The sequence below is a fragment of the Thalassophryne amazonica genome, chromosome 20, assembly GCF_902500255.1.
Source record: "Thalassophryne amazonica chromosome 20, fThaAma1.1, whole genome shotgun sequence".
NCBI lineage: Eukaryota > Metazoa > Chordata > Actinopteri > Batrachoidiformes > Batrachoididae > Thalassophryne > Thalassophryne amazonica.
Genome location: NC_047122.1, coordinates 49,612,199 through 49,635,574, shown reverse-complemented (window position 1 = coordinate 49,635,574; position 23,376 = coordinate 49,612,199). Strand labels below are relative to the sequence as shown.

The 23,376-nt window shown below is 41.9% G+C and overlaps 1 protein-coding gene across 1 annotated transcript in view; it reads right to left on the bottom strand.

Annotated features, from left to right (window-relative positions):
- Positions 1–23,376, bottom strand: part of cpne4b (copine IVb) — an 80,495-nt gene that overhangs the window by 8,988 nt on the left and 48,131 nt on the right. Inside the window, exons 4-15 of the mRNA XM_034160776.1 lie at positions 19,573–19,644; positions 19,374–19,448; positions 18,747–18,830; positions 18,558–18,647; positions 13,593–13,691; positions 13,432–13,518; positions 10,025–10,084; positions 9,795–9,928; positions 9,616–9,670; positions 9,423–9,474; positions 1,921–2,054; positions 1,260–1,496 (exon numbers count right to left, since the gene is read on the bottom strand). Of these exons, the coding sequence (XP_034016667.1) occupies positions 1,260–1,496; positions 1,921–2,054; positions 9,423–9,474; positions 9,616–9,670; positions 9,795–9,928; positions 10,025–10,084; positions 13,432–13,518; positions 13,593–13,691; positions 18,558–18,647; positions 18,747–18,830; positions 19,374–19,448; positions 19,573–19,644 (1,179 nt within the window). The remainder of the gene's footprint in view (positions 1–1,259; positions 1,497–1,920; positions 2,055–9,422; positions 9,475–9,615; positions 9,671–9,794; positions 9,929–10,024; positions 10,085–13,431; positions 13,519–13,592; positions 13,692–18,557; positions 18,648–18,746; positions 18,831–19,373; positions 19,449–19,572; positions 19,645–23,376) is intronic.

The following is a 23,376-nucleotide window of genomic DNA, read 5'->3' as shown; positions in this document are numbered from 1 at the left end:
AATTGCATGTAAGACAATAGGATCGTAATAATTAATTAAACAACTGCAAAGTATAAAGAACACAATGCTCATACAGCCGAGGGTATGTTAGCATTGCACCTCTGAACTTATTTATAAGACATTTTACAGAGGTTAGCATGGTGGCATCACTTCCTAGCTTAGCGACTTGCTAACTGCTTAATTTCTGGTATATTATGTAAAAGCTGGCAAGAAATAAACACTTCTAAAACTGAAAAGGCTGTTCTTATAACCTGATAACATCTCTGGTGTCATTTACAAGACATTTTGTGGATGTTAGTTTGCACGCTAACTTTCACTAACTCAAAGCTAACTTTCTATGGAGTTAAATTTGTCTCATTAATATTAATATATGCAAATGTACAGAGGGTGAGCTACAATATTCAAATGATGATTTGATTTGAACATGAACAAATTGCATGTAAGACAATAGGATCTTAATAATTAATTAAACAACTCCAAATTATAAAGAACATAATGCTCATACGGCCAAGGGTATGTTAGCATTGCGTTATATTTAATTATGCCAGCATAACAAAGTAAACTGAATAATGTGCTTCAATAAAAATAAATACAGCAAACTTCATATGATCAGTGGTGGCTCTAGAGTGGAGCTTGATGGGACTGTAGCCCCACTGAGAATTTCAGTGCCCTGCCATAAAACCACCAGAAAATGAATCAACATTTGCATTTCAAAAACCTGCAATTGCAGCTGGAGTTTCTCACATTCTCTGACTGCTATGGTTCCATAGCCCAGATGTGACCAACTGAGCAACTTCACACTACACACACACACAACACAATATGCTTTCATTTTATTTAGTTTTATTTGATTTAGAATTTTCAGCATTTGTGTTTGGGTTTTGTTGGAAGGGGGATTATTATTATGGATTTGTAAGCAACACTTCCTGTTGTTAGTTCAACCTGCCATGTTTTGTATGCAGGAATTAAGACCTACATATTTCAGATCTGCTTTAAAAATGCAAATTTGCATGTTTACTACATCTTTTGCCACATAATTCAATAACCTTGAGCCAAACCTAGCCCCACCAAGAAGAAAATGTCTGGTGCCGCCACTGTTTGTGAGAAGGGTGAACTCAGGAGATAATATTTAAAGGGTGCTATGGAAACTATGAGCATCCCTTGATAAAAGAACATGGTAAACTGAGGTAGAAAACAATTTATTAGTGGGGCTACAGCCCCATGAAGCCCCACCCTAAAGCCGCCTATGTACCACCTACATGTTTGAAGTCTTTGAAGGGAACAAACTGGACGATGTCACGGAGGACGGGTTCGCCTTTGGGTGAACGCAGGATCCCATCATCTCCATCCAGCATCTGCATGTCAGTGAAGTCTGCGTTGCCCACGCCAACGATGATGACGGACATGGGCAAGTGGGATGCATGCACGATGGCCTCGCGTGTGTCTGCCATGTCAGTAATGACGCCATCCGTCAGGATCAGCAGGATGAAATATTCCTAGTGGGACAGGTGGGAATGGGAGCAGAGTGAAATTTGCGGAGGATGTGAGGAGAGAGGGGAGGAATGAATAGATTTTCAATGAATGTATGTTTCGAAAGTAGCTTCTTGTCAGAGCTAATTTGAATAAAACTCATTCTAATCCACCAGAGAGCCAGAGAGAAGTGCAAAGCGTTAAGGCAGAGAGGCATTTGCTCCTGAAAATTTGTGACCGGAATTAAATCAAGATCACTAATTTCTTCATCTTTTCAATTTATCTTTTTTTTTTTTTTTGGCTGTATCTTGCTTTATTTCCAACTTTTCCTTCCTCTCCTCTCTCACTTTTTGATTTTTCATGGCATTTCTTGTCTGCAAGCAACAACTGCCCACAGGGAAAAGAAATGACATCCTGTCATATTTCTTTTATGCTTTCTCTCTCTCTCACCATGGCCTCTTTGGTGTGCATCTCCTCTGAGGCCGAGGAGGCCACTTTCTGGATGATTGGGGCGATGTTGGTCGGCCCGTACAGCTGGATCTTCGGGAGGCAATTCTGATAGGCTTCCACCACGCCTTGGATCCCTGCAATGCACACACAAAAAAGTTTGTTGCTGCTGGGTTATTTGTCTCCAAGGTGGGATATTATTCTGAAATGGCCTCACTGCTGTCTGTGTACTTGCAGTAGTGTTTGTAGGAATAAATGAAATTGCGCTCCAAGGTGACTGGGACATTCTCAGGAACTGAAAAGCGTCCACCCTCAAACAAAGAATGACAGACACCGTGTGCACTTTCACTGTGGGCATGCAGCTATGTGGAAAGAAGTCCACAGAAGCCCATTTCACACATACAGATTAGTGTTGTTTGTGTGTTCGAGCCTGAAATGCTTCACGGTAGCATAGTGACAAATCTCCCAGCTGCATGTGTTGGCGTGAGAGGGGACAGATATAGAGGGAGAAATATGGGACTGGCAGCAAGGGAGAGATGAGAAGCGCCCAGCAGTGATAGTATTTAGTCTTGAATATGTATGTGGGAGTCAAGATGTCTGTGCAAGATGGTGTCAAGTGAGTAAAACATCCAACGCACCATTCTGATGTCATATTTATAGGCGTGATGTGATTACATATTTAGTATGACTTGGGTCAACGAGAATCAATGGATATGAGAAGTTGATTAAGGAGTTAATCTACTACCTGGATAATCTTCGGAGTGAGATTGCATCAGAATTTTGGCTCTCTGTTGGGACTGTTTACACAGAGACTGCTACCTGCTGCTTTGGACTTGAACTAACAGTCTTTTCAAGACTTTTTTACTTTTTTACCTTTTTACTTTTTTTAACTTTTTTACTGTGCTCCAACGCCTAAGGAAGACCTCTAACGGTCGAAACATCGCGACGGAGCACTTTTATCAGCTAACTTTCATTAGCGTTGGCAAGCTAACTAGCTTGCTAACGCTTTCGTTTTATTTTTTATATTTTTATTTTATTTTAGCACCGTTGTCGTGCGTTCGCTGTTGTCGTGCGTTGCCTGTGCTGCTTCATGGCCTGTTTGGTGCCTTGATTGGGGCACTCCTTCTGCTGAATCACCTCTGGATTATTTGCACATTATTCACTTTGTGTGTTTTTGGGAATCCGCTAGCTTAGTGCAGCTACTAGCTCTTAGCCGATTTAGCATGGCGGCTTCTCCTGTCTCTCCCGCACTTTTCTGCTCTGGGTGTGAAATGTTTAGTTATTCCTCGGCCTCCTTTAGCAGTAACGGTACTTGTAATAAGTGCAGCTTATTCGTAGCTTTGGAGGCCAGGCTGGGCGAATTGGAGGCTCGGCTCCGCACCGTGGAAAATTCTACAGCTAGCCAGGCCCCTGTAGTCGGTGCGGACCAAGGTAGCTTAGCCGCCGTTAGTTCCCCCCTGGCAGATCCCGTGCAGTCGGGAAAGCAGGCTGACTGGGTGACTGTGAGGAGGAAGCGTAGCCCTAAAACAGAAGCCCCGTGTACACCGTCAACCCGTTCACATCTCTAACCGTTTTTCCCCACTCGCGATACACTCGCCGAGGATCAAACTCTGGTTATTGGCGACTCTGTTTTGAGAAATGTGAAGTTAGCGGACACCAGCAACCATTGTCAATTGTCTTCCGGGGGCCAGAGCAGGCGACATCGAAGGACATTTGAAATTGCTGGCTAAGGCTAAGCGTAAATTTGGTAAGATTGTAATTCACGTCGGCAGTAATGACACTCGGTTACGCCAATCGGAGGTCACTAAAATTAACATTAAATCGGTGTGTAACTTTGCAAAAACAATGTCGGACTCTGTTGTTTTCTCTGGGCCCCTCCCCAATCAGACCGGGAGTGACATGTTTAGCCGCATGTTCTCCTTGAATTGCTGGCTGTCAGAGTGGTGTCCAAAAAATGAGGTGGGCTTCACTGATAATTGGCAAAGCTTCTGGGGAAAACCTGGTCTTGTTAGGAGAGACGGCATCCATCCCACTTTAGAGGGAGCAGCTCTCATTTCTAGAAATCTGGCCAATTTTTTTGGATCCTCCAAACTGTGACTGTCTAGCGTTGGGACCAGGAAGCAGAGTTGTAGTCTTACACACCTCTCTGCAGCTTCTCTCCCCCTGCTATCCCCTCATTACCCCATCCCCGTAGAGACGGTGCCTGCTCCCAGACCACCAATAACCAGCAAAAATCTATTTAAGCATAAAAATTCAAAAAGAAAAAATAATATAGCACCTTCAATTGCACCACAGACTAAAACAGTTAAATGTGGTCTATTAAACATTAGGTCTCTCTCTTCTAAGTCCCTGTTGGTAAATGATATAATAATTGATCAACGTATTGATTTATTCTGCCTAACAGAACCTGGTTACAGCAGGATGAATATGTTAGTTTAAATGAGTCAACACCCCCGAGTCACACTAACTGTCAGAATGCTCGTAGCACGGGCCGGGGTGGAGGATTAGCAGCAATCTTCCATTCCAGCCTATTAATTAATCAAAAACCTAGACAGAGCTTTAATTCATTTGAAAGCTTGTCTCTTAGTCTTGTCCATCCAAATTGGAAGTCCCAAAAACCAGTTTTATTTGTTATTATCTATCGTCCACCTGGTCGTTACTGTGAGTTTCTCTGTGAATTTTCAGACCTTTGTCTGACTTAGTGCTTAGCTCAGATAAGATAATTATAGTGGGCGATTTTAACATCCACACAGATGCTGAGAATGACAGCCTCAACACTGCATTTAATCTATTATTAGACTCTATCGGCTTTGCTCAAAAAGTAAATGAGTCCACCCACCACTTTAATCATATTTTAGATCTTGTTCTGACTTATGGTATGGAAATAGAAGACTTAACAGTATTCCCTGAAAACTCCCTTCTGTCTGATCATTTTTTAATAACATTTACATTTACCCTGTTGGACTACCCTGCAGTGGGGAATAAGTTTCATTACACTAGAAGTCTTTCAGAAAGCGCTGTAACTAGGTTTAAGGATATGATTCCTTCTTTATGTTCTCTAATGTCATATACCAACACAGAGCAGAGTAGCTACCTAAACTCTGTAAGGGAGTTAGAGTATCTCGTCAATAGTTTACATCCTCATTGAAGACAACTTTGGATGCTGTAGCTCCTCTGAAAAAGAGAGCTTTAAATCAGAAGTGTCTGACTCCGTGGTATAACTCACAAACTCGTAGCTTAAAGCAGATAACCCGTAAGTTGGAGAGGAAATGGCGTCTCACTAATTTAGAAGATCTTCACTTAGCCTGGAAAAAGAGTTTGTTGCTCTATAAAAAAGCCCTCCGTAAAGCTAGGACATCTTTCTACTCATCACTAATTGAAGAAAATAAGAACAACCCCAGGTTTCTTTTCAGCACTGTAGCCAGGCTGACAAAGAGTCAGAGCTCTATTGAGCTGAGTATTCCATTAACTTTAACTAGTAATGACTTCATGACTTTCTTTGCTAACAAAATTTTGACTATTAGAGAAAAAATTACTCATAACCATCCCAAAGATGTATCGTTATCTTTGGCTGCTTTCAGTGATGAGGGTATTTGGTTAGACTCTTTCTCTCCGATTGTTCTGTCTGAGTTATTTTCATTAGTTACTTCATCCAAACCATCAACATGTTTATTAGACCCCATTCCTGCCAGGCTGCTCAAGGAAGTCCTACCATTATTTAATGCTTCAATCTTAAATATGATCAATCTATCTTTGTTAGTTGGTTATGTACCACAGGCCTTTAAGGTGGCAGTAATTAAACCATTACTTAAAAAGCCATCACTTGACCCAGCTGTCTTAGCTAATTATAGGCCAATCTCCAACCTTCCTTTTCTCTCAAAGATTCTTGAGAGGGTAGTTGTAAAACAGCTAACTGATCACCTGCAGAGGAATGGTCTATTTGAAGAGTTTCAGTCAGGTTTTAGAATTCATCATAGTACAGAAACAGCATTAGTGAAGGTTACAAATGATCTTCTTATGGCTTCGGACAGTGGACTTATCTCTGTGCTTGTTCTGTTGGACCTCAGTGCTGCTTTTGATACTGTTGACCATAAAATTTTATTACAGAAATTAGAGCATGTCATAGGTATTAAGGGCACTGCGCTGCGGTGGTTTGAATCATATTTGTCTAATAGATTACAGTTTGTTCATGTAAATGGGGAATCTTCTTCACAGACTAAAGTTAATTATGGAGTTCCACAAGGGTCTGTGCTAGGACCAATTTTATTCACTTTATACATGCTTCCCTTAGGCAGTATTATTAGACGGTATTGCTTAAATTTTCATTGTTACGCAGATGATACCCAGCTTTATCTATCCATGAAGCCAGAGGATACACACCAATTAGCTAAACTGCAGGATTGTCTTACAGACATAAAGACATGGATGACCTCTAATTTCCTGCTTTAAACTCAGATAAAACTGAAGTTATTGTACTTGGCCCCACAAATCTTAGAAGCATGGTGTCTAACCAGATCGTTACTCTGGATGGCATTTCCCTGATCTCTAGTAATACTGTGAGAAATCTTGGAGTCATTTTTGATCAGGATATGTCATTCAAAGCGCATATTAAACAAATATGTAGGACTGCCTTTTTGCATTTACGCAATATCTCTAAAATCAGAAAGGTCTTGTCTCAGAGTGATGCTGAAAAACTAATTCATGCATTTATTTCCTCTAGGCTGGACTATTGTAATTCATTATTATCAGGTTGTCCTAAAAGTTCCCTAAAAAGCCTTCAGTTGGTTCAGAATGCTGCAGCTAGAGTACTGACGGGGACTAGCAGGAGAGAGCATATCTCACCCGTGTTGGCCTCTCTTCATTGGCTTCCTGTTAATTCTAGAATAGAATTTAAAATTCTTCTTCTTACTTATAAGGTTTTGAATAATCAGGTCCCATCTTATCTTAGGGACCTCTGGGTACCATATTACCCCATTAGAGCGCTTCGCTCTCAGACTGCGGGCTTACTTGTGGTTCCTAGGGTTTGTAAGAGTAGAATGGGAGGCAGAGCCTTCAGCTTTCAGGCTCCTCTCCTGTGGAACCAGCTCCCAATTCAGATCAGGGAGACAGATACCCTCTCTACTTTTAAGATTAGGCTTAAAACTTTCCTTTTCGCTAAGGCTTATAGTTAGGGCTGGATCGGGTGACCCTGGACCATCCCTTGGTTATGTTGCTTTAGACGTAGACTGTGGGGGGGTTCCCATGATGCACTGTTTCTTTCTCTTTTTGCTCCGTATGCATCACTCTGCATTTAATCATTAGTGATCGATCTCTGCACCCCTTCTCGGCATGTCTTTTTCCTGGTTCTTTCCCTCAGCCCCAACCAGTCTCAGCAGAAGACTGCCCCTCCCTGAGCCTGGTTCTGCTGGAGGTTTCTTCCTGTTAAAAGGGAGTTTTTCCTTCCCACTGTGGCCAAGTGCTTGCTCATAGGGGGTCGTTTTGACCGTTGGGGTTTTTCATAATTATTGTATGGCCTTGCCTTACAATATGGAGCGCCTTGGGGCAACTGTGTGTTGTGATTTGGCGCTATATAAGAAAAAAGTTGATTGATTGATTGATTGAGTTGAACTGTCTGGGTCCTGGATTCTGACTGACATCCGGGCTTTCAATGACTTCCTGGACTCAGAAGTCTAGATGTATCCGGTGAAAGTGTTGAACTTCTGGAGAAATCCACTTATCTCTGCAGTGACATTCAGGTCTCTGGATGCTCGACGATTGAGAGATGCCTGGGAAGAGCTTATGGAGTCATGAGGTCACTGGACAGAGGTGTTTGGTGATGCAGATAGCTTTACAGGAGAATAAACGTCCAAGTCCTTAGGGTCATGGTGCTTCCTGTCTTAATGTATGGTTGTGAGACTTGAATGCTAACCAGTGACCTACGGTGATGACTACATGTCTTCGGTATCTGGCGCACTTTGGTACTGTGACAAAGACTTTACATTACTTTACCTCTGGGGACTACGATGAGGGATATCACTCGTATGGTGAAGAAGTGCCAGCTACAACATTTTGGCCCTGTGGCGCATTTCTCTGTGTGCAGGTGCCCAAGTGTCGAGGACCCAACAGATGGAGAAGCTCAAGGAAACAACCCAGTTTCATTTGAATGTGGCCGATAGATGGTTGTTTTCTAGAGATGGGGATGACGATTGTCTGCCTAGGTGGTTCCCATGCAGGACCTGGATCATTTCTGTGTTGTGGTGGATACAGTGACATGTGGCACCAGCACATGTTCCCAGACGTAGCTTGGTTCAATTCAGATTGAAGAGCATTCACTGTAGTTGGGCACTGCTGCATTCCTACGGGACGATACCTTAAAGTCTTGTTCCTACATGCACGATTTTTAACCAGGGCACCATCACAACTGTCAAATTTTGATAGGTCCTGGGGACAGCCTTGGTGGTGTTTTGGTGAGTCTTGGACACTGTTGGTAAGCCATGATGGTACAAGAAGCTCAGTACAGTTTAAACAGTTTAAAGTCCCATTTTCACATACTGTATGAGATTTTTTCAATGTTACCGTAGTGAATCTTGAACACTTTTAGTCAACTCACAAGACATCGCAATGAGGACTAGTATGTTGCTGTTTAAAGAACATGGGTGCCAGGTGTGAAAACCATAACTGTCAGATGGCCTGGTGGTTATATTGAACTGAATGTTCCTTTGGGCTGTTGAAAGATTGGGCCCAGACTCTTTCTCCAGCCTGCTGCTGTGACATTCCATCAACAAGCACAACAGTTATCCTTTCTCTTCCATGTGGCTGTGTCCTTGGACAAGACACTACATCGGGGTGGCCAAGTTCGGTCCTCGAGAGCCACCTTCCTGACACTCTTAGTTGTCTCCCTGCTCCAACACACCTGAATCCAATGAAAGGCTCATTAAAAGTCTGCTAAGGAGTCTATCATTGGATTCAGCTGTGTTGAAGCAGGGAGACAACAAAGAGTGTCTGGAAGGTGGCTCTTGAGGACCGAACTTGGCCACCCCTGCACTACATCATCCCAGTCCACCCAACTGTAAAGAGGTACCAGTCTTGACTGGGGAAGTAATCTGTATGGTGTCAGACTCGTGTCCCATCCATGGAAAGTCCTAGATGTTCATCCACTCCGTACTACTTTGGTCTGACAAGTGTCAGAGTCTTTACAGAATTTATGTACTTCTTCTTCTTCTATGTCTTCTATTCTTTTGGTCATAGTGGTCTAAAATTTGCATCAAGGTGATAGTAAGTGGTATTTAACATGGTCCCTACCCTGGATATTACTGGCCAATCCACAATATAAGAAATGTAAACAAACCAGTAAATGCAAAATATACCAAAAGGAGAACTTTACTGGCACAGAAACAAAAGCAAGTAAACATTCTCATTATAATATAACGGCATCGCAATCCTAAATCAATATATCACATTCATTAGCCGCAATATTTTTACTGTTGCACTGGAAGGTTTACTCGTTGATTTGTGTGGTAGCTCACCAGCACATTCTGGATTGTCCTCATCAAAGTTGACGGCGAAATCGTGCGATACCTTCAGAGAACACAGAGTGGTTTACAGCCACACGAAACAGTCCAAGTAACAAGCTGACAGATGCATTTTTATTTCTTTAATCCAAATAAAAAGCAAGGTGTTCCTTCTGTTCGCTGCACTTGCATCATAAATGGGTTTTACCTTGAATTCAGGTGGTATCAGAGCACCAAAACCAAACGCTGGGAACATCTTATCACTGGAGAAAGAGAAAGACAGGCGATTGAAAACTAATAGACGCAAGGGTTTTGGTCTCAGAGAGAAAGGCTCGCATGTGTGTGTGCTAACAAAAGGTGATTGATGTGAGATGGGTTAACCTCTACCTGTCATAGTCTTGACAGATCTCTCCAACAGCCACCAGGGCTTTGAGGTACTCATTGGGCTGATAAGGGTGGATGTAGTGGAGGGAACAACTGTTTCTAGGGTCCCCGTTGGATGCTGTGAAATCTATTGCCACCTGGCACACACAGAGACAACACAGACACAGCATGAGTAATCACAGACAAACAACGATGTGCTTCTGCAAATATCAGAGGAATGTGACAAAACGTACCGTGAACTGGATTTGACAGCCTCCCATGATGTAGTCCAGGAAGGAATACATTTTGATGATCTGTCAGAGACAATATGGATTATTTAGGTACGCAATTTGACATCAGATCTACAGTCAGGTCCATAAGTATTTGGATACTGACAATATATAAGTGATCATTTTTTGTAATTTTGCATCTGTACGCCACAACTATAGAGCTGAAATGAAAAATCACGATGTACTTGTAGTGTAGACATTCAGCTTTAATTCAAGGGGTTGAACACAAATATCACATTTAGGTATTACAGCAATTTTGACAAACAATCCCTCCATTTTCAGAGCCCAAAGCAAAGTAAATATAAGTACCGTTTTTAATACAAAATATCACTTTTATACTGATGGGACAAGTCAAGCTCCATCGTACAGTAGTGTTCAGAATAATAGTAGTGCTATGTGACTAAAAAGATTAATCCAGGTTTTGAGTATATTTCTTATTGTTACATGGGAAACAAGGTACCAGTAGATTCAGTAGATTCTCACAAATCCAACAAGACCAAGCATTCATGATATGCACACTCTTAAGGCTATGAAATTGGGCTATTAGTAAAAAAAAGTAGAAAAGGGGGTGTCACAATAATAGTAGCATCTGCTGTTGACGCTACAAACTCAAAACTATTATGTTCAAACTGCCTTTTAGCAATCCGGTGAATCACTAAACTAGTATTTACACTCAACAAAAATATAACGCAATACTTTTGGTTGTGCTCCCATTTTGTATGAGATGAACTCAAAGATCTAAAACTTTTCCACATACACAATATCACCATTTCCCTCAAATATTGTTCACAAACCAGTCTAAATCTGTGATAGTGAGCACTTCTCCTTTGCTGAGATAATCCATCCCACCTCACAGGTGTGCCATATCAAGATGCCGATTAGAACACCATGATTAGTGCACAGGTGTGCCTTAGACTGCCCACAATAAAAGGCCACTCTGAAAGGTGCAGTTTTATCACACAGCACAATGCCACAGATGTTGCAAGATTTGAGGGAGCGTTGCAATTGGCATGCTGACAGCAGGAATGTCAACCAGAGCTGTTGCTCGTGTATTGAATTTTCATTTCTCTACCATAAGCCATCTCCAAAGGCATTTCAGAGAAGTTGGCAGTACACGGATAAATCCCGGTTCACACTGTTCAGGGCAGATGGCAGACAGCGTGTGTGGCGTCGTGTGGGTGAGCGGTTTTCTGATGTCAATGTTGTGGATCGAGTGGCCCATGGTGGCGGTGGGGTTATGGTATGGGCAGGCGTCTGTTATGGACGAAGAACACAGGTGCATTTTATTGATAGCATTTTGAATGCACAGAGATACCGTGGCGAGATCCTGAGGCCCATTGTTGTGCCACACATCCAAGAACATCACCTCATGTTGCAGCAGGATAATGCACGGCCCCATGTTGCAAGGATCTGTACACAATTCTTGGAAGCTGAAAATGTCCCAGTTCTTGCATGGCCGGCATACTCACCGGACATGTCACCATTGAGGCATGTTGGGATGCTCTGGACCGGCGTATACGACAGCGTGTACCAGTTCCTGCCAATATCCAGCAACTTCGCACAGCCATTGAAGAGGAGTGGACCAACATTCCACAGGCCACAATTGACAACCTGATCAACTCTATGCGAAGGAGATGTGTTGCACTGCATGAGGCAAATGGTGGTCACACCAGATACTGACTGGTATCCCCCCCCAATAAATCAATACTGCACCTTTCAGAGTGGCCTTTTATTGTGGGCAGTCTAAGGCACACCTGTGCACTAATCATGGTGTCTAATCAGCATCTTGATATGGCACACCTGTGAGGTGGGATGGATTATCTCAGCAAAGGAGAAGTGCTCACTATCACAGATTTAGACTGGTTTGTGAACAATATTTGAGGGAAATGGTGAATATTGTGTATGTGGAAAAAGTTTTAGATCTTTGAGTTCATCTCATACAAAATGGGAGCAAAACCAAAAGTGTTGTGTTTATATTTTTGTTGAGTGTAGTATAACCACAGTTTTTTCCTGATTTCTTCACATCTGCGAGGCATTAATTTTGTTGGTTTGGAACCAAGATTTTGCTCATTTACTAGTGTGTTTGGGGTCATTGTCTTGTTTGAAACACCCATTTCAAGGGCATGTCCTCTTCAGCATAAGGCAACATGACCTCTTCAATTATTTTGACATATCCAAACTGATCCATGATACCTGGTAGGCGATATATAGGCCCAAACACATAGTAGGAGAAAACATGCCCATATCATGATGCTAGCACCACCATGCTTCACTGTCTTTACTGTGAACTGTGGCTTGAATTCAGAGTTTGGGGGTTGTCTCACAAACTGTTTGCGGCCCTTGGACCCAAAAAGAACAATTTACTCTCATCAGTCCACAAAATATTCCTCCATTTCTCTTTAGGCCAGTTGATGTGTTCTTTGGCAAATTGTAACCTCTTCTGCACATGTCTTTTATTTAACAGAGGGGACTTTGCGGGGATTCTTGCAAATATGTAAATTATTTTAATTTTATTTAAATGTAAATTGTAAATTATGCCATGCAAACACTATGGTAAAACTGTCTGGAGTGACTGTGCAAGAAGGAGACTCGTGAGGGAAGCCACCAAAACACATATAATAGCTCAAGGTGTTGTAGGATTCTGTGACCTTCGCTTGAGAAATTGTGCAGGGTGCCACTTTTGTCTGTTGCGTTACCAGTCGCAGCTTCATGGTGGAGCAGAGAAGGATTTTCTTAAAAAGTCAACATGAAATTTCAGCTACACTTTGCCAGAAAGCACACAAAGGACTGGAGTCCAGATCTGATCTGTTTTCTTGTATAAAAATCCTTGTCGGTGTTATTCCACCATTAAGCTGCAACTAATGGTGCAACAGGCAAAAAAAAAAAAATCCACCATACACACTTTCTGCAATCGCAGCCACAAATGTGTATCACTCCTTCACAGTTGGTGGCTTCCCTCACTTGTATCCTTCTTGCACAATTAATCAGCTTTTGAGAACTGCCTATTCCCCACAGGCTGAAATTCAACACAACAAACACATTGTGACTGTATCATTTCGACTCCATTGTGGTTGTGACTTTGCTGTCTTGGTGAACAGGATGTTTTTTTTTAACCAAGGCCAAATATGGCCACAGGGTATTACGAAGACTTTGCGACCATCTGTCTGTCTGTCTGTGCTCAGCATAACTCCAGTCCTATTACTGTCAGGGTCTCCAAATTCACAGGAAGCATTCTTGGGACACAGACCTTGGACAAGTTCAAAAATGGCTAACCTAGACCTATTTTAAGTGGTAAAAAAAAGTCACATTTTTTTTCCTATTTTTAATGCTCATACCACTGAGGGTATTTTAGCATTGTGCTATATTTTCACCTTGCAGTGGTTGAGAATGACAACACCAGAGTTTCTGTAATTCTTCTTCTTCATCTGATATTTAGGGTTGATACACTCCCACTGGATCTGGCAGGACGAAAACACGCGTTAGCAGGTGTAGCTGTGGGCGTGGCTTGGATTTGAGCATGACTTCTATTCACCTGTTTGCCTTCCTGCTCTGCTCTCATCTCCTTAAAGGTGGTCTGAAACTCCCCAATAAAGTCGTGTTTTCCGTTGGAATCCCAGTCCCAGACTGTGCACTGCAATAGAGAAACACATAATGTGTGCATGTGTCACCTAAACACATGCACGTGCACTCACAAGCATGCAGGAAAATGCCATGGTGAATGATTGATAAGGAGGTGTCTGTGTGTGTGTGTGTGTGTGTGTGGGGGGGGGGGGGGGGGGGGGGGGGGTACCACAAGTGGTGAAATATTAATCTGAAGACGCTGTGAGAGACTCGGCTTTGGAGACAGTCTCCTGTGCTCCCGTGTGTGTGTGTGTGTGTGTGTGTGTGTGTGTGTGTGTGTGTGTGTGTGTCGGCTCGGTGTGTTTTACTGTAATGGTTTGTGTCTCTCAAAGGAGCTACAAGACAAGATAAATGACTTCAATCACCAGTGAAATGTGCAGGTCAGCGAGTCGACGCTGGAGCACATATACCTTTAAAAAGAGAAAATCTATGCATTCAAAATGTGACAAACGATGCCGTCATCCAATATGTCGGCTTCTCCAGAGAGTTTGTGCAATTAACGGCGTCCAATAAACACATTTAAAGGCAACAAAGCTTTAAGCTCTGGATGATGCTTTCTGCCCCGTTGTCACCGACCGAACGGTCTCCGCTAAAAATCGGTCCACCCTGCCTTCACTGCGCATGCTTCATTACTGCACATCAGCCGCTGTTCACTGATTATCACCTCGTTTCTGCTTCAAACTGCACTCCAGTCATCATCTATCACAGCGACAGATATCTGAAGCTTTTGTACAACAATCATTTCCACATAAATTTAGCATTATTTCATCATAAAAACGAGGGAAGCGATCAGAGCGCGGCAGCCAGATGAGCTGCTGGTGAGTGTTCACTGCGCCTCCGTCATTTCAAAGCATCAGTACACTGTAAAACTCAAGGAGTTAGTTGAACTCAAGCCACTTGAGGAAACCGATTGCCTTAAACCATTTGAGTTTGCCAATTTAAATAAAATAATTTTCAAAAATGTAATTGTTAAAGTTTTGGTAAGTTAACAATTTATAGTTAATTAAACTTATGTAAATCTAGTTTATGTTTTTCAATAAAAAAGTGACATAAATTTCTGCCTAAAACATTTGCATTACATTTTGGATTAGATTTTTTTGATGCATTCTTTGGTTTACTTGTTTACTCTGCATTGTGTTGTTATGACTCTGCCCATATGCTCCCCTCGGGTCGCAAACTCACGATCTCCGGCATAGAAGTTGGACTCTCTAACCAGAAGGCTAAAACCCAGGGCTCTGGCCTTGTGACCAGATAATTCTTTTGAGCTGTTGGGAGCGAGGTTTGCTAACTACATCTGCACAGCGACACCTGCTGGCCTCCGTGACATAAACTCAATTAAAATGAGTGAATGGAATGCACTGGAAACACATCACCAACACTTAAATGCCCCAAAACTTTAAATGAACTTAAAGGAACTGAGTTGTGATGACAACAATTCATTTTTGAGTTAGTTTAATTAATGAAAATGAGTGATTATAACTTTTTCAAAGTTTGAATTACATTAACTTAATTATTGTATTGAAATGTAGTTTAACAGTGTAGCGACTCACCGATTATCGCCTCATTTCTGCTTAAAACTGACTTTAGAATGATTTAAGAGGTTTTACTTTGTCATCTGATGGTTAATAATCACATTATTCCCTTTGATCTCTTTGGGTATAGAGACTCAGTCTCAGATGAGCTGCTGTGGTCCCAAATGGCGCATGCACAGTGAAGGCAGGGCAGACCAATTTTTAGAGGGGGACCATTCAGCCTGCGTCACCGGGTTTCATGAATCTTCCTGTTGAAGTCACGACACAAACAGCAATCAGAAGCAAATCAACAAGGCTTGATTAACAGTAACAGCCAGCGGTTAATCCACTCATTTGCTGCCTGCAACTTCAGGCAAGAGCCTTCACCTGAAGAGCTGGGCTTCCCCCCGTCCTTTCTTTCTTTTTGCATGATCTCTTGTGCATTGTACTGTTTGTGTGTCTGTGTTTCTGACTGTAATTTGTGTGTACTGGGAAACATTTGCTTTTACAACCTTGCTTCCACATTAATTTGTTGAGAGCTGCACAGGAGACTAATGAAAAAATGAACAACCACTGTTCCATTCAGTGAATACTAGCTGTTTGATGGAGAGAGAGATCGAGAGAGAGAGAGAGAGAGAGAGAAAGGAGGGAGGGAGGAAGACCAGCAAAGAAAAGTGGAGAAAAGATAAGGTGGAACACAAAAGGAAAGAGATCACAATGCACTTATGCAATGGTCAGTTTTGGAGGTGAGCCTGAATAGAAATCTCGGCCTTGCCAGTTTAGCGTCGATACTTCAAGCATGTAGCCGTGGAAACCACTGCTGATGGCGTGCGTGTGAGTCCTTTCTCCTGCTGTCAGGAGCCACGCAGGGTTAAGACGCCTCTGAATATTTAATGATGGAGCTCATGGTTATTCATGGGGAAAAAAATAAGTGTTCAGCACTGATGTGTGGCTTCCAAACATGTAGGCAGACACAAAGGATTGTGGGACATGTTATAATCAGAATCGAATGTATTGCCAAGTAAGTTCGCACATACAAGGAATAACAATAAGAAAAGAAAATACAAGAAAAACACTTCTGTAAGAAGTAAAAGAGTCAAATAGGCAAAATTATATAACGGCTGTGTGGATCCTTGTCATTTGATTGGTGCTTTGTATGTCATGTGACATATATTATTTGTCCCATTTGTGTTGCATTGCAGGGTTCTCCCCAGAAATTTTTAGTATAGTGGTGCTGTTCACCGCGCGCAACGCTTCCACTCAGGGTCCTGTCCGACCTTGTGTCCTGAAGCCCAAAGACAAAAATGAAAATCCTTTCGTACTGTTTCTGGTCTGATTCTGTGCTGAATTGTTGATTAGTTAAATTAATCTAAATGTTCATGTTTCATTGACTTGATTTGTATGTTACAAATGTGCAATAAACATATTTGAAAGAAAAAGAATGTACAGAAAAACAATTTAAAATGTGGGAGATTGCAGACTTTATTTTTTACACATTTCCCTGCATTTTTTTAATTTGAAAAGTTTGACTTCCCAATTCACAATATGACCAGGCCGGGGGCATTCACTGTGAAAATCTCCCTTGTCCTTGTGATTCAGATTTGGACACCCCTCTATATTGTCAAAAATAAAATAAAAATAGAAAAACAAAGTGAGTCAGCAGGTGCATTCTGGAAAACGTCTTATGACTCTGGATTTTACTCTGCATTTGTCGGCATTCTCAGCGTTTGATTGCACATTTTAGGAAAAGCAGAAACATCCCGATGGCTGACAGACAGTGAAACGAACACTGCTTTGTCCAATAACAAAGCTTCCGAGCTTCATTCGAAAGTGAAGGTTCAGATTTACAGAGAGGCTGTACAGAGAGACAGGAGGTGACACACGTCACCCCAAAACTCTTAATTTTTTCAGAGTCTGTCAGATTTGGATTCTAACATGCGGTGACGCTACTGTTTGTGTCGCTGGACACTATTTTAGTCCCGCCATGAGCGTGCACACTCTCCATGCTGTCTCCATGACGCTGTTTTTTTTGGTGGAGCAGACTTTAGAAATCACAAGTGGATGACTGTTCAGGTTTTTTTTTTCCTTCTTCTCACTGAAGCTGGTCGGGTTTATTTTTATTTTACTTTGAGAGTCTGTCTTGATGTGACACTCTACTGTAAGAGTGCAGCATGCACCGCACTTGCGCAATGTGCAGGTGCACTAAGTTTTTGCACAGTGGAAAGCGGCTGCTGTTTTTTTCCGTGACTGCAGCAAAATGAACAGTTATCACTTAAAAAAACGAGTCATCATAACATGATATCATACTTATGTAAACTTTGTAATTAATCTGTGGTTCTGTTTTTAACGTTAGCAGCATTCAAGTGCATGCTGACACGTTTTCACGTGACTCGTGGTGCCATCTTGGTTCCAAAATAGCGTTCACTGTTAATCCGCATGTAAATCCAGCTATTTTATTTATTTATTGGCTGAAAATGTCAGGTTGTTGTGCATTTGGAGGCACAAATAGACACAACAAGGGCTTCAAGATGTACAGATTCCCTTCAGATCCAAACAGAAGAAAAATTTGGAAAAATAAAGTCAGCCGCGTGGGATGGAAGCCGACTTCATCATCAAAGTTTTGAGAGGTAAATTTATTGTTCAGTCTCATGTACACTAAATCTCACCTATCCAGTTTATACTCATCGTATGAACTGGATATTCGCAGTCACCGGACAAAAAAAGTCCCAATGTTTTTGTATTGTTTTCCATGTCATAAACATCGTATACTTGTATATCTCTCCCCACAAACAGCATGACTTCTAACAGAAAAAATGGTGGACTTTTTTGTTTCCGGCTGCAGTTTTTTTCAGCTTCCAGCAGAGAAGGGAAGACGAGGCAAATGGGAGAGGTTGTGTCAGTAAGTGTTCGCCTAGACAGCAGCCAGAGTAGCTGTGTTGTCCCTCCTGCACAACCGCCTCAAAACGTTTGAGCTCCGGGTCATAAACAAACCGCAACACGTGTCCGCTTTCCCACCGCATCGTCACTTTTTCTTTGCATTTTGACTTTGTTTGCATGTAATTTGCCCAAACCTTAGAGAAAATGCTGTGTTTTCATCCCCAGAAGTAGAGAAATGACGTCATATGCGTCATATTTTACCCCTGTAGCGCCCGTCCTCAAACGAGACTGCGCTGCCCAATTAGATGGAGGCAAAATGTACAAACTCAACTGACGGTTTGGGTTCACTGATTTCTCTACCACCTGATGGATGCGCCGCCCACTGTCACATGTGTGTCAGATAACAAATTAAGCTAGTATTATGTGTGATACGCCCTCCACTGTGTTGTCTGCCGCCTAGTAACCACCGATCCGAGTTGCAGACTCACCTTCAGGTCCCTGTCGTGGTCTCCGCTGCACAGCGTGTTGAAGGAAACTTTGAAGGATTTCCAAACCGGGCTCAGGTTATTCATGACCGTCTTCCCGCATGCAAACAGCACAGACACTGTTAATCACGGACTCGAAGCAGAACAGAACACGGCACAATCTATAGCCACATGCTGGTGGCGTACAATTACCTCAGTTCTGTGCACCAGTGACTCAGTCCCGTCGTCATTTAGTCTAAAAATCTCCAGGAAAGGGTCAGATTTGCTGAAGAAATCCTTCAGGGGGAAATTGCAGATATAAGAAAACACCTCTGATCTCTCTTTGATCACTATAAATCATTTCTACACTAACAGCATCATTATTTCAAACTTTTTTTCTCTCTTTTTCTCTCTTGCCTTTCTTCCTTTTTTCCTTCCAGGCATCCCTTCCCTGCCCTCGCTACTCTACCCATCCTCGCCTGCTTTCTTCCATCTTTCCCCTAAGGTACAACTTGTTTGGATTAGTCATCCATGGCTGTATGTATGCGAAGGCTGAAAATTAATATAGTTATCTGTGTGTGAGTGTGTGTGCGTGCGGTGGGTCGGGTCAGATAGAAGGGTCACTGGGGAGGTGGGGGTGCAAACCACTCTCGGGGGGCCTTCTCTAAGGCCAGATTGGATTTGTGTTTATTGTGCATGAGTTGCTACATCTTCAAATCCCTCCACCCGCCGGCCACTTCAGAAAAGCAGAAACATCTACACATGCACGTACACAAAATCTCACATCTCCAAGTATTAATTACATATCAGAGGAGCAATAAGAGCTTTCCCCACACGAACCTTGTCGTCTAGCTTGCGTGCACTGAAGGAGAGCTCAACATAGTCGTCATTGCCAGACAATTCCTCCGCTGTCACCTTTCAGATTTGGCAGGTGGGGAGGAAGGGACAGAAGATGAAATGGGAACACCAGAGCATCAGTTTAATTAGACATTTGAGTGCGACAGGTGAAGCGTGTTCATGCAGACGTGTAGCGTCGTACCGCTATGGAAGACTTGCCGGCGGTGTTTCCCTGCTTCAGCAGAGCTTTGGCCAGTTTCCTCTGTGAGACGATCTGAAAAGGCACAAAGAAGTCGGCCCATTTTGCCGTTTCTTGCTCGAACATCAACTTGACTGCCAAACATGTTGCGTTAAAGCTACAGTGTGTAGGATCTAGAGGTGCTTATTTGCATAAATGGAATATTTTTCCATTTCAATTTATTTTCATTTATATAGTGCCAGTTGCCTCAAGGCGCTTCACACAGGTAAGGTCTAACCTTACCAACCCCCAGAGCAGCAGTGGTAAGGAAAAACTTCCTCTGAGGAAGAAACCTCAAGCAGACCAGACACAAAGGGGTGACCCTCTGCTTGGGCCATGCTACAGACATAAATTACAGAACAATTCACAAAACGAATATACAGGAAATGTTGCCGGTGCACAGGACAGGAGGGTCGCCAACACAAATACCACACCCATCTCTGGATGGAGCTGCACCTTAAACAGAGAGAAAAAACAGAATCAGTCATTAGAAAGACAAGAAATACAGTATAATTTGCCAGCAGTAACAACAAGAAAAAACAGGAAATACTAAGGTCATCGCCAGCCACTAGCCCTAAGCTTCACTAAAAGACCCAGAATTTAGGTAAAGTTGAGGCCACGGCATGCTCTGTTTCCTAATAAAATGAATTAAAAGAGTAAAAAGCGTAGAACTATACTATGTCAGTATGCTAGCAATACGAGAGGGAAAAGTATGGACTTGAAAGTCTCCCCAGAATCTACTGTTTTACTGACACAGGAAGATCATTCCACAGAACAGGGGCATGATAAGAGAAAGCTCTATGACCCGCAGACTTCTTATTAAGTAGTCCTGCACCCTGAGAACACAAAGCCCAGGCCGGTACGTAAGGTTTAATTAGGTCAGCTAGGTAGGGAGGTGCCAGTCCGTGAACAATTTTATAGACTAAAATACAGCATTCATAACCATGTGTTCATAGTGTATACTGACTTGTAACAACAAATCGACGTGTTTTCATTAAGCTCAGAATGAGCCCTTCTAGTCCAGTCAAAATGGGCAAAAAGATCAGAAGAAAATTTGTAAAAAGCTGAAAATTGGTGTATGCTCTCCTCTCAGCAGCCTTGATAACATACAGAAAGTCCCAGCGTTTCCTCACTGAGCTTTCACCGTTATGACGTCATGACATCATAGCTTATAATTTACATGAGAAATGGCCTCCTCGGGATATATAATTTAGTATACAAGGGTATATTGATTTTTTTTTTTTATGAAACAGCCATACAATGCTTTGGAACATTGACATAAATGTAAATAAACAAAAGAGCATGAGATCATAATGTCATGACCTCATTTATGATGTCATCATGTTGAATTACCTCATAGTCGGTAATTATAGGGATTTTCATGGGAATGTTGAAGAACCACAAAAAAAGAGGTCGTTATACAATCCAGGATAGGAGTTCTATGCAGTTTATCAAACTTGGGGACTTGGGTTCACAATGTAGTATTACGGATTGAATCAGACTGTGCCAACATGAACATTATTAAGGGGATTTTCGTTTTGTGGATAAAAGTCACGGATGAAGTCACATTCATCAAAATGATCCTTGTCAGCCACCTGGAAATCATATGTTTCATTTTCGAGTACCAGTGAATTGGAATTGAACTCATCTTTGCTCTCTTTTCCATCAAATCACGCTCTTCATCAGTGTCTGGTTTTTCAGAATTTCTGCAGCCATTTCCACAGCACATAGAATTGTACAGAACAGAGCTGACTTCTTGCAGTCACACGATCGCTCACAAGCACTTTTGCAATTGCATGAAATCAAAGAGTTTTTCAGGTGCAGGTGGTTGACGGGTGAGAACTGGTCGCAGCTGTTCGTTTATCTATTCCCAACCCTATTCAGTCGGTGGCAGCTCCGCTGCGAACCACTGTTGCATTTGGGGATAGACTCTGAATGAATGTTCGCTTGTTGCTGTAAATGTTGGTGGTCACGATGTCGCAATGACATCATGGCATCTACAACTCCTGGCAAAAATTATGGAATCACCGGCCTTGGAGGATGTTCATTCAGTTGTTTAATTTTGTAGAAAAAAAGCAGATCACAGACATGACACAAAACTAAAGTAATTTCAAATGGCAACTTTCTGGCTTTAAGAAACACTATAAGAAATCAAGAAAAAAAATTGTGGCAGTCAGTAACGGTTACTTTTTTAGACCAAGCAGAGAGAAAAAAAATATGGAATCACTCAATTCTGAGGAAAAAATTAAGGAATCATGAAAAACAAAAGAACGCTCCAACACATCACTAGTATTTTGTTGCACCACCTCTGGCTTTTATAACAGCTTGCAGTCTCTGAGGCATGGACTTAATGTGTGACAAACAGTACTCTTCATCAATCTGGCTCCAACTTTCTCTGATTGCTGTTGCCAGATCAGCTTTGCAGGTTGGAGCCTTGTCATGGACCATTTTCTTCAACTTCCACCAAAGATTTTCAATTGGATTAAGATCCGGACTATTTGCAGGCCATGACATTGACCCTATGTATCTTTTTGCAAGGAATGTTTTCACAGTTTTTGCTCTACGGCAAGATGCATTATCATCTTGAAAAATGATTTCATCATCCCCAAACATCCTTTCAATTGATGGGATAAGAAAAGTGTCCAAAATATCAACGTAAACTTGTGCATTATTGATGATGTAATGACAGTCATCTCCCCAGTGCCTTTACCTGACATGCAGCCCCATATCATCAATGACTGTGGAAATTTACATGTTCTCTTCAGGCAGTCATCTTTATAAATCTCATTGGAACGGCACCAAACAAAGGTTCCAGCATCATCACCTTGCCCAATGCAGATTCGAGATTCATCACTGAATATGACTTTCATCCAGTCATCCACAGTCCACGATTGCTTTTCCTTAGCCCATTGTAACCTTGTTTTTTTCTGTTTAGGTGTTAATGATGGCTTTCGTTTAGCTTTTCTGTATGTAAATCCCATTTCCTTTAGGCGGTTTCTTACAGTTCGGTCATAGACGTTGACTCCAGTTTCCCCCCATTCGTTCCTCATTTGTTTTGTTGTGCATTTTCGATTTTTGAGACATATTGCTTTAAGTTTTCTGTCTTGACGCTTTGATGTCTTCCTTGGTCTACCAGTATGTTTGCCTTTAACAACCTTCCCATGTTGTTTGTATTTGGTCCAGAGTTTAGACACAGCTGACTGTGAACAACCAACATCTTTTGCAACATTGCGTGATGATTTACCCTCTTTTAAGAGTTTGATAATCCTCTCCTTTGTTTCAATTGATATCTCTCGTGTTGGAGCCATGCTTCATGTCAGTCCACTTGGTGCAACAGCTCTCCAAGGTGTGATCACTCCTTTTTAGATGCAGACTAACGAGCAGATCTGATTTGATGCAGGTGTTAGTTTTGAGGATGAAAATTTACAGGGTGATTCCATAATTTATTCCTCAGAATTGAGTGAGTCCATATTTTTTTCCCTCTGCTTGATCTAAAAAAGTAACCATTACTGACTGCCACAATTTTTTTTCTTGATTTCTTATAGTGTTTCTTAAAGCAGAAAGTTGCCATTTGAAATTACTTTAGATTTGTGTCATGTCTGTGATCTGCTTTTTTTTTCTACAAAATTAAACAACTGAATGAACATCCTCTGAGGCCGGTGATTCCATAATTTTTGCCAGGGGTTGTACTTGATATCATAATCTCTGTTTCATTTTGATGCAATCTTGTCTATCAAACAATGAAGACACATATACCACTGCAAATAA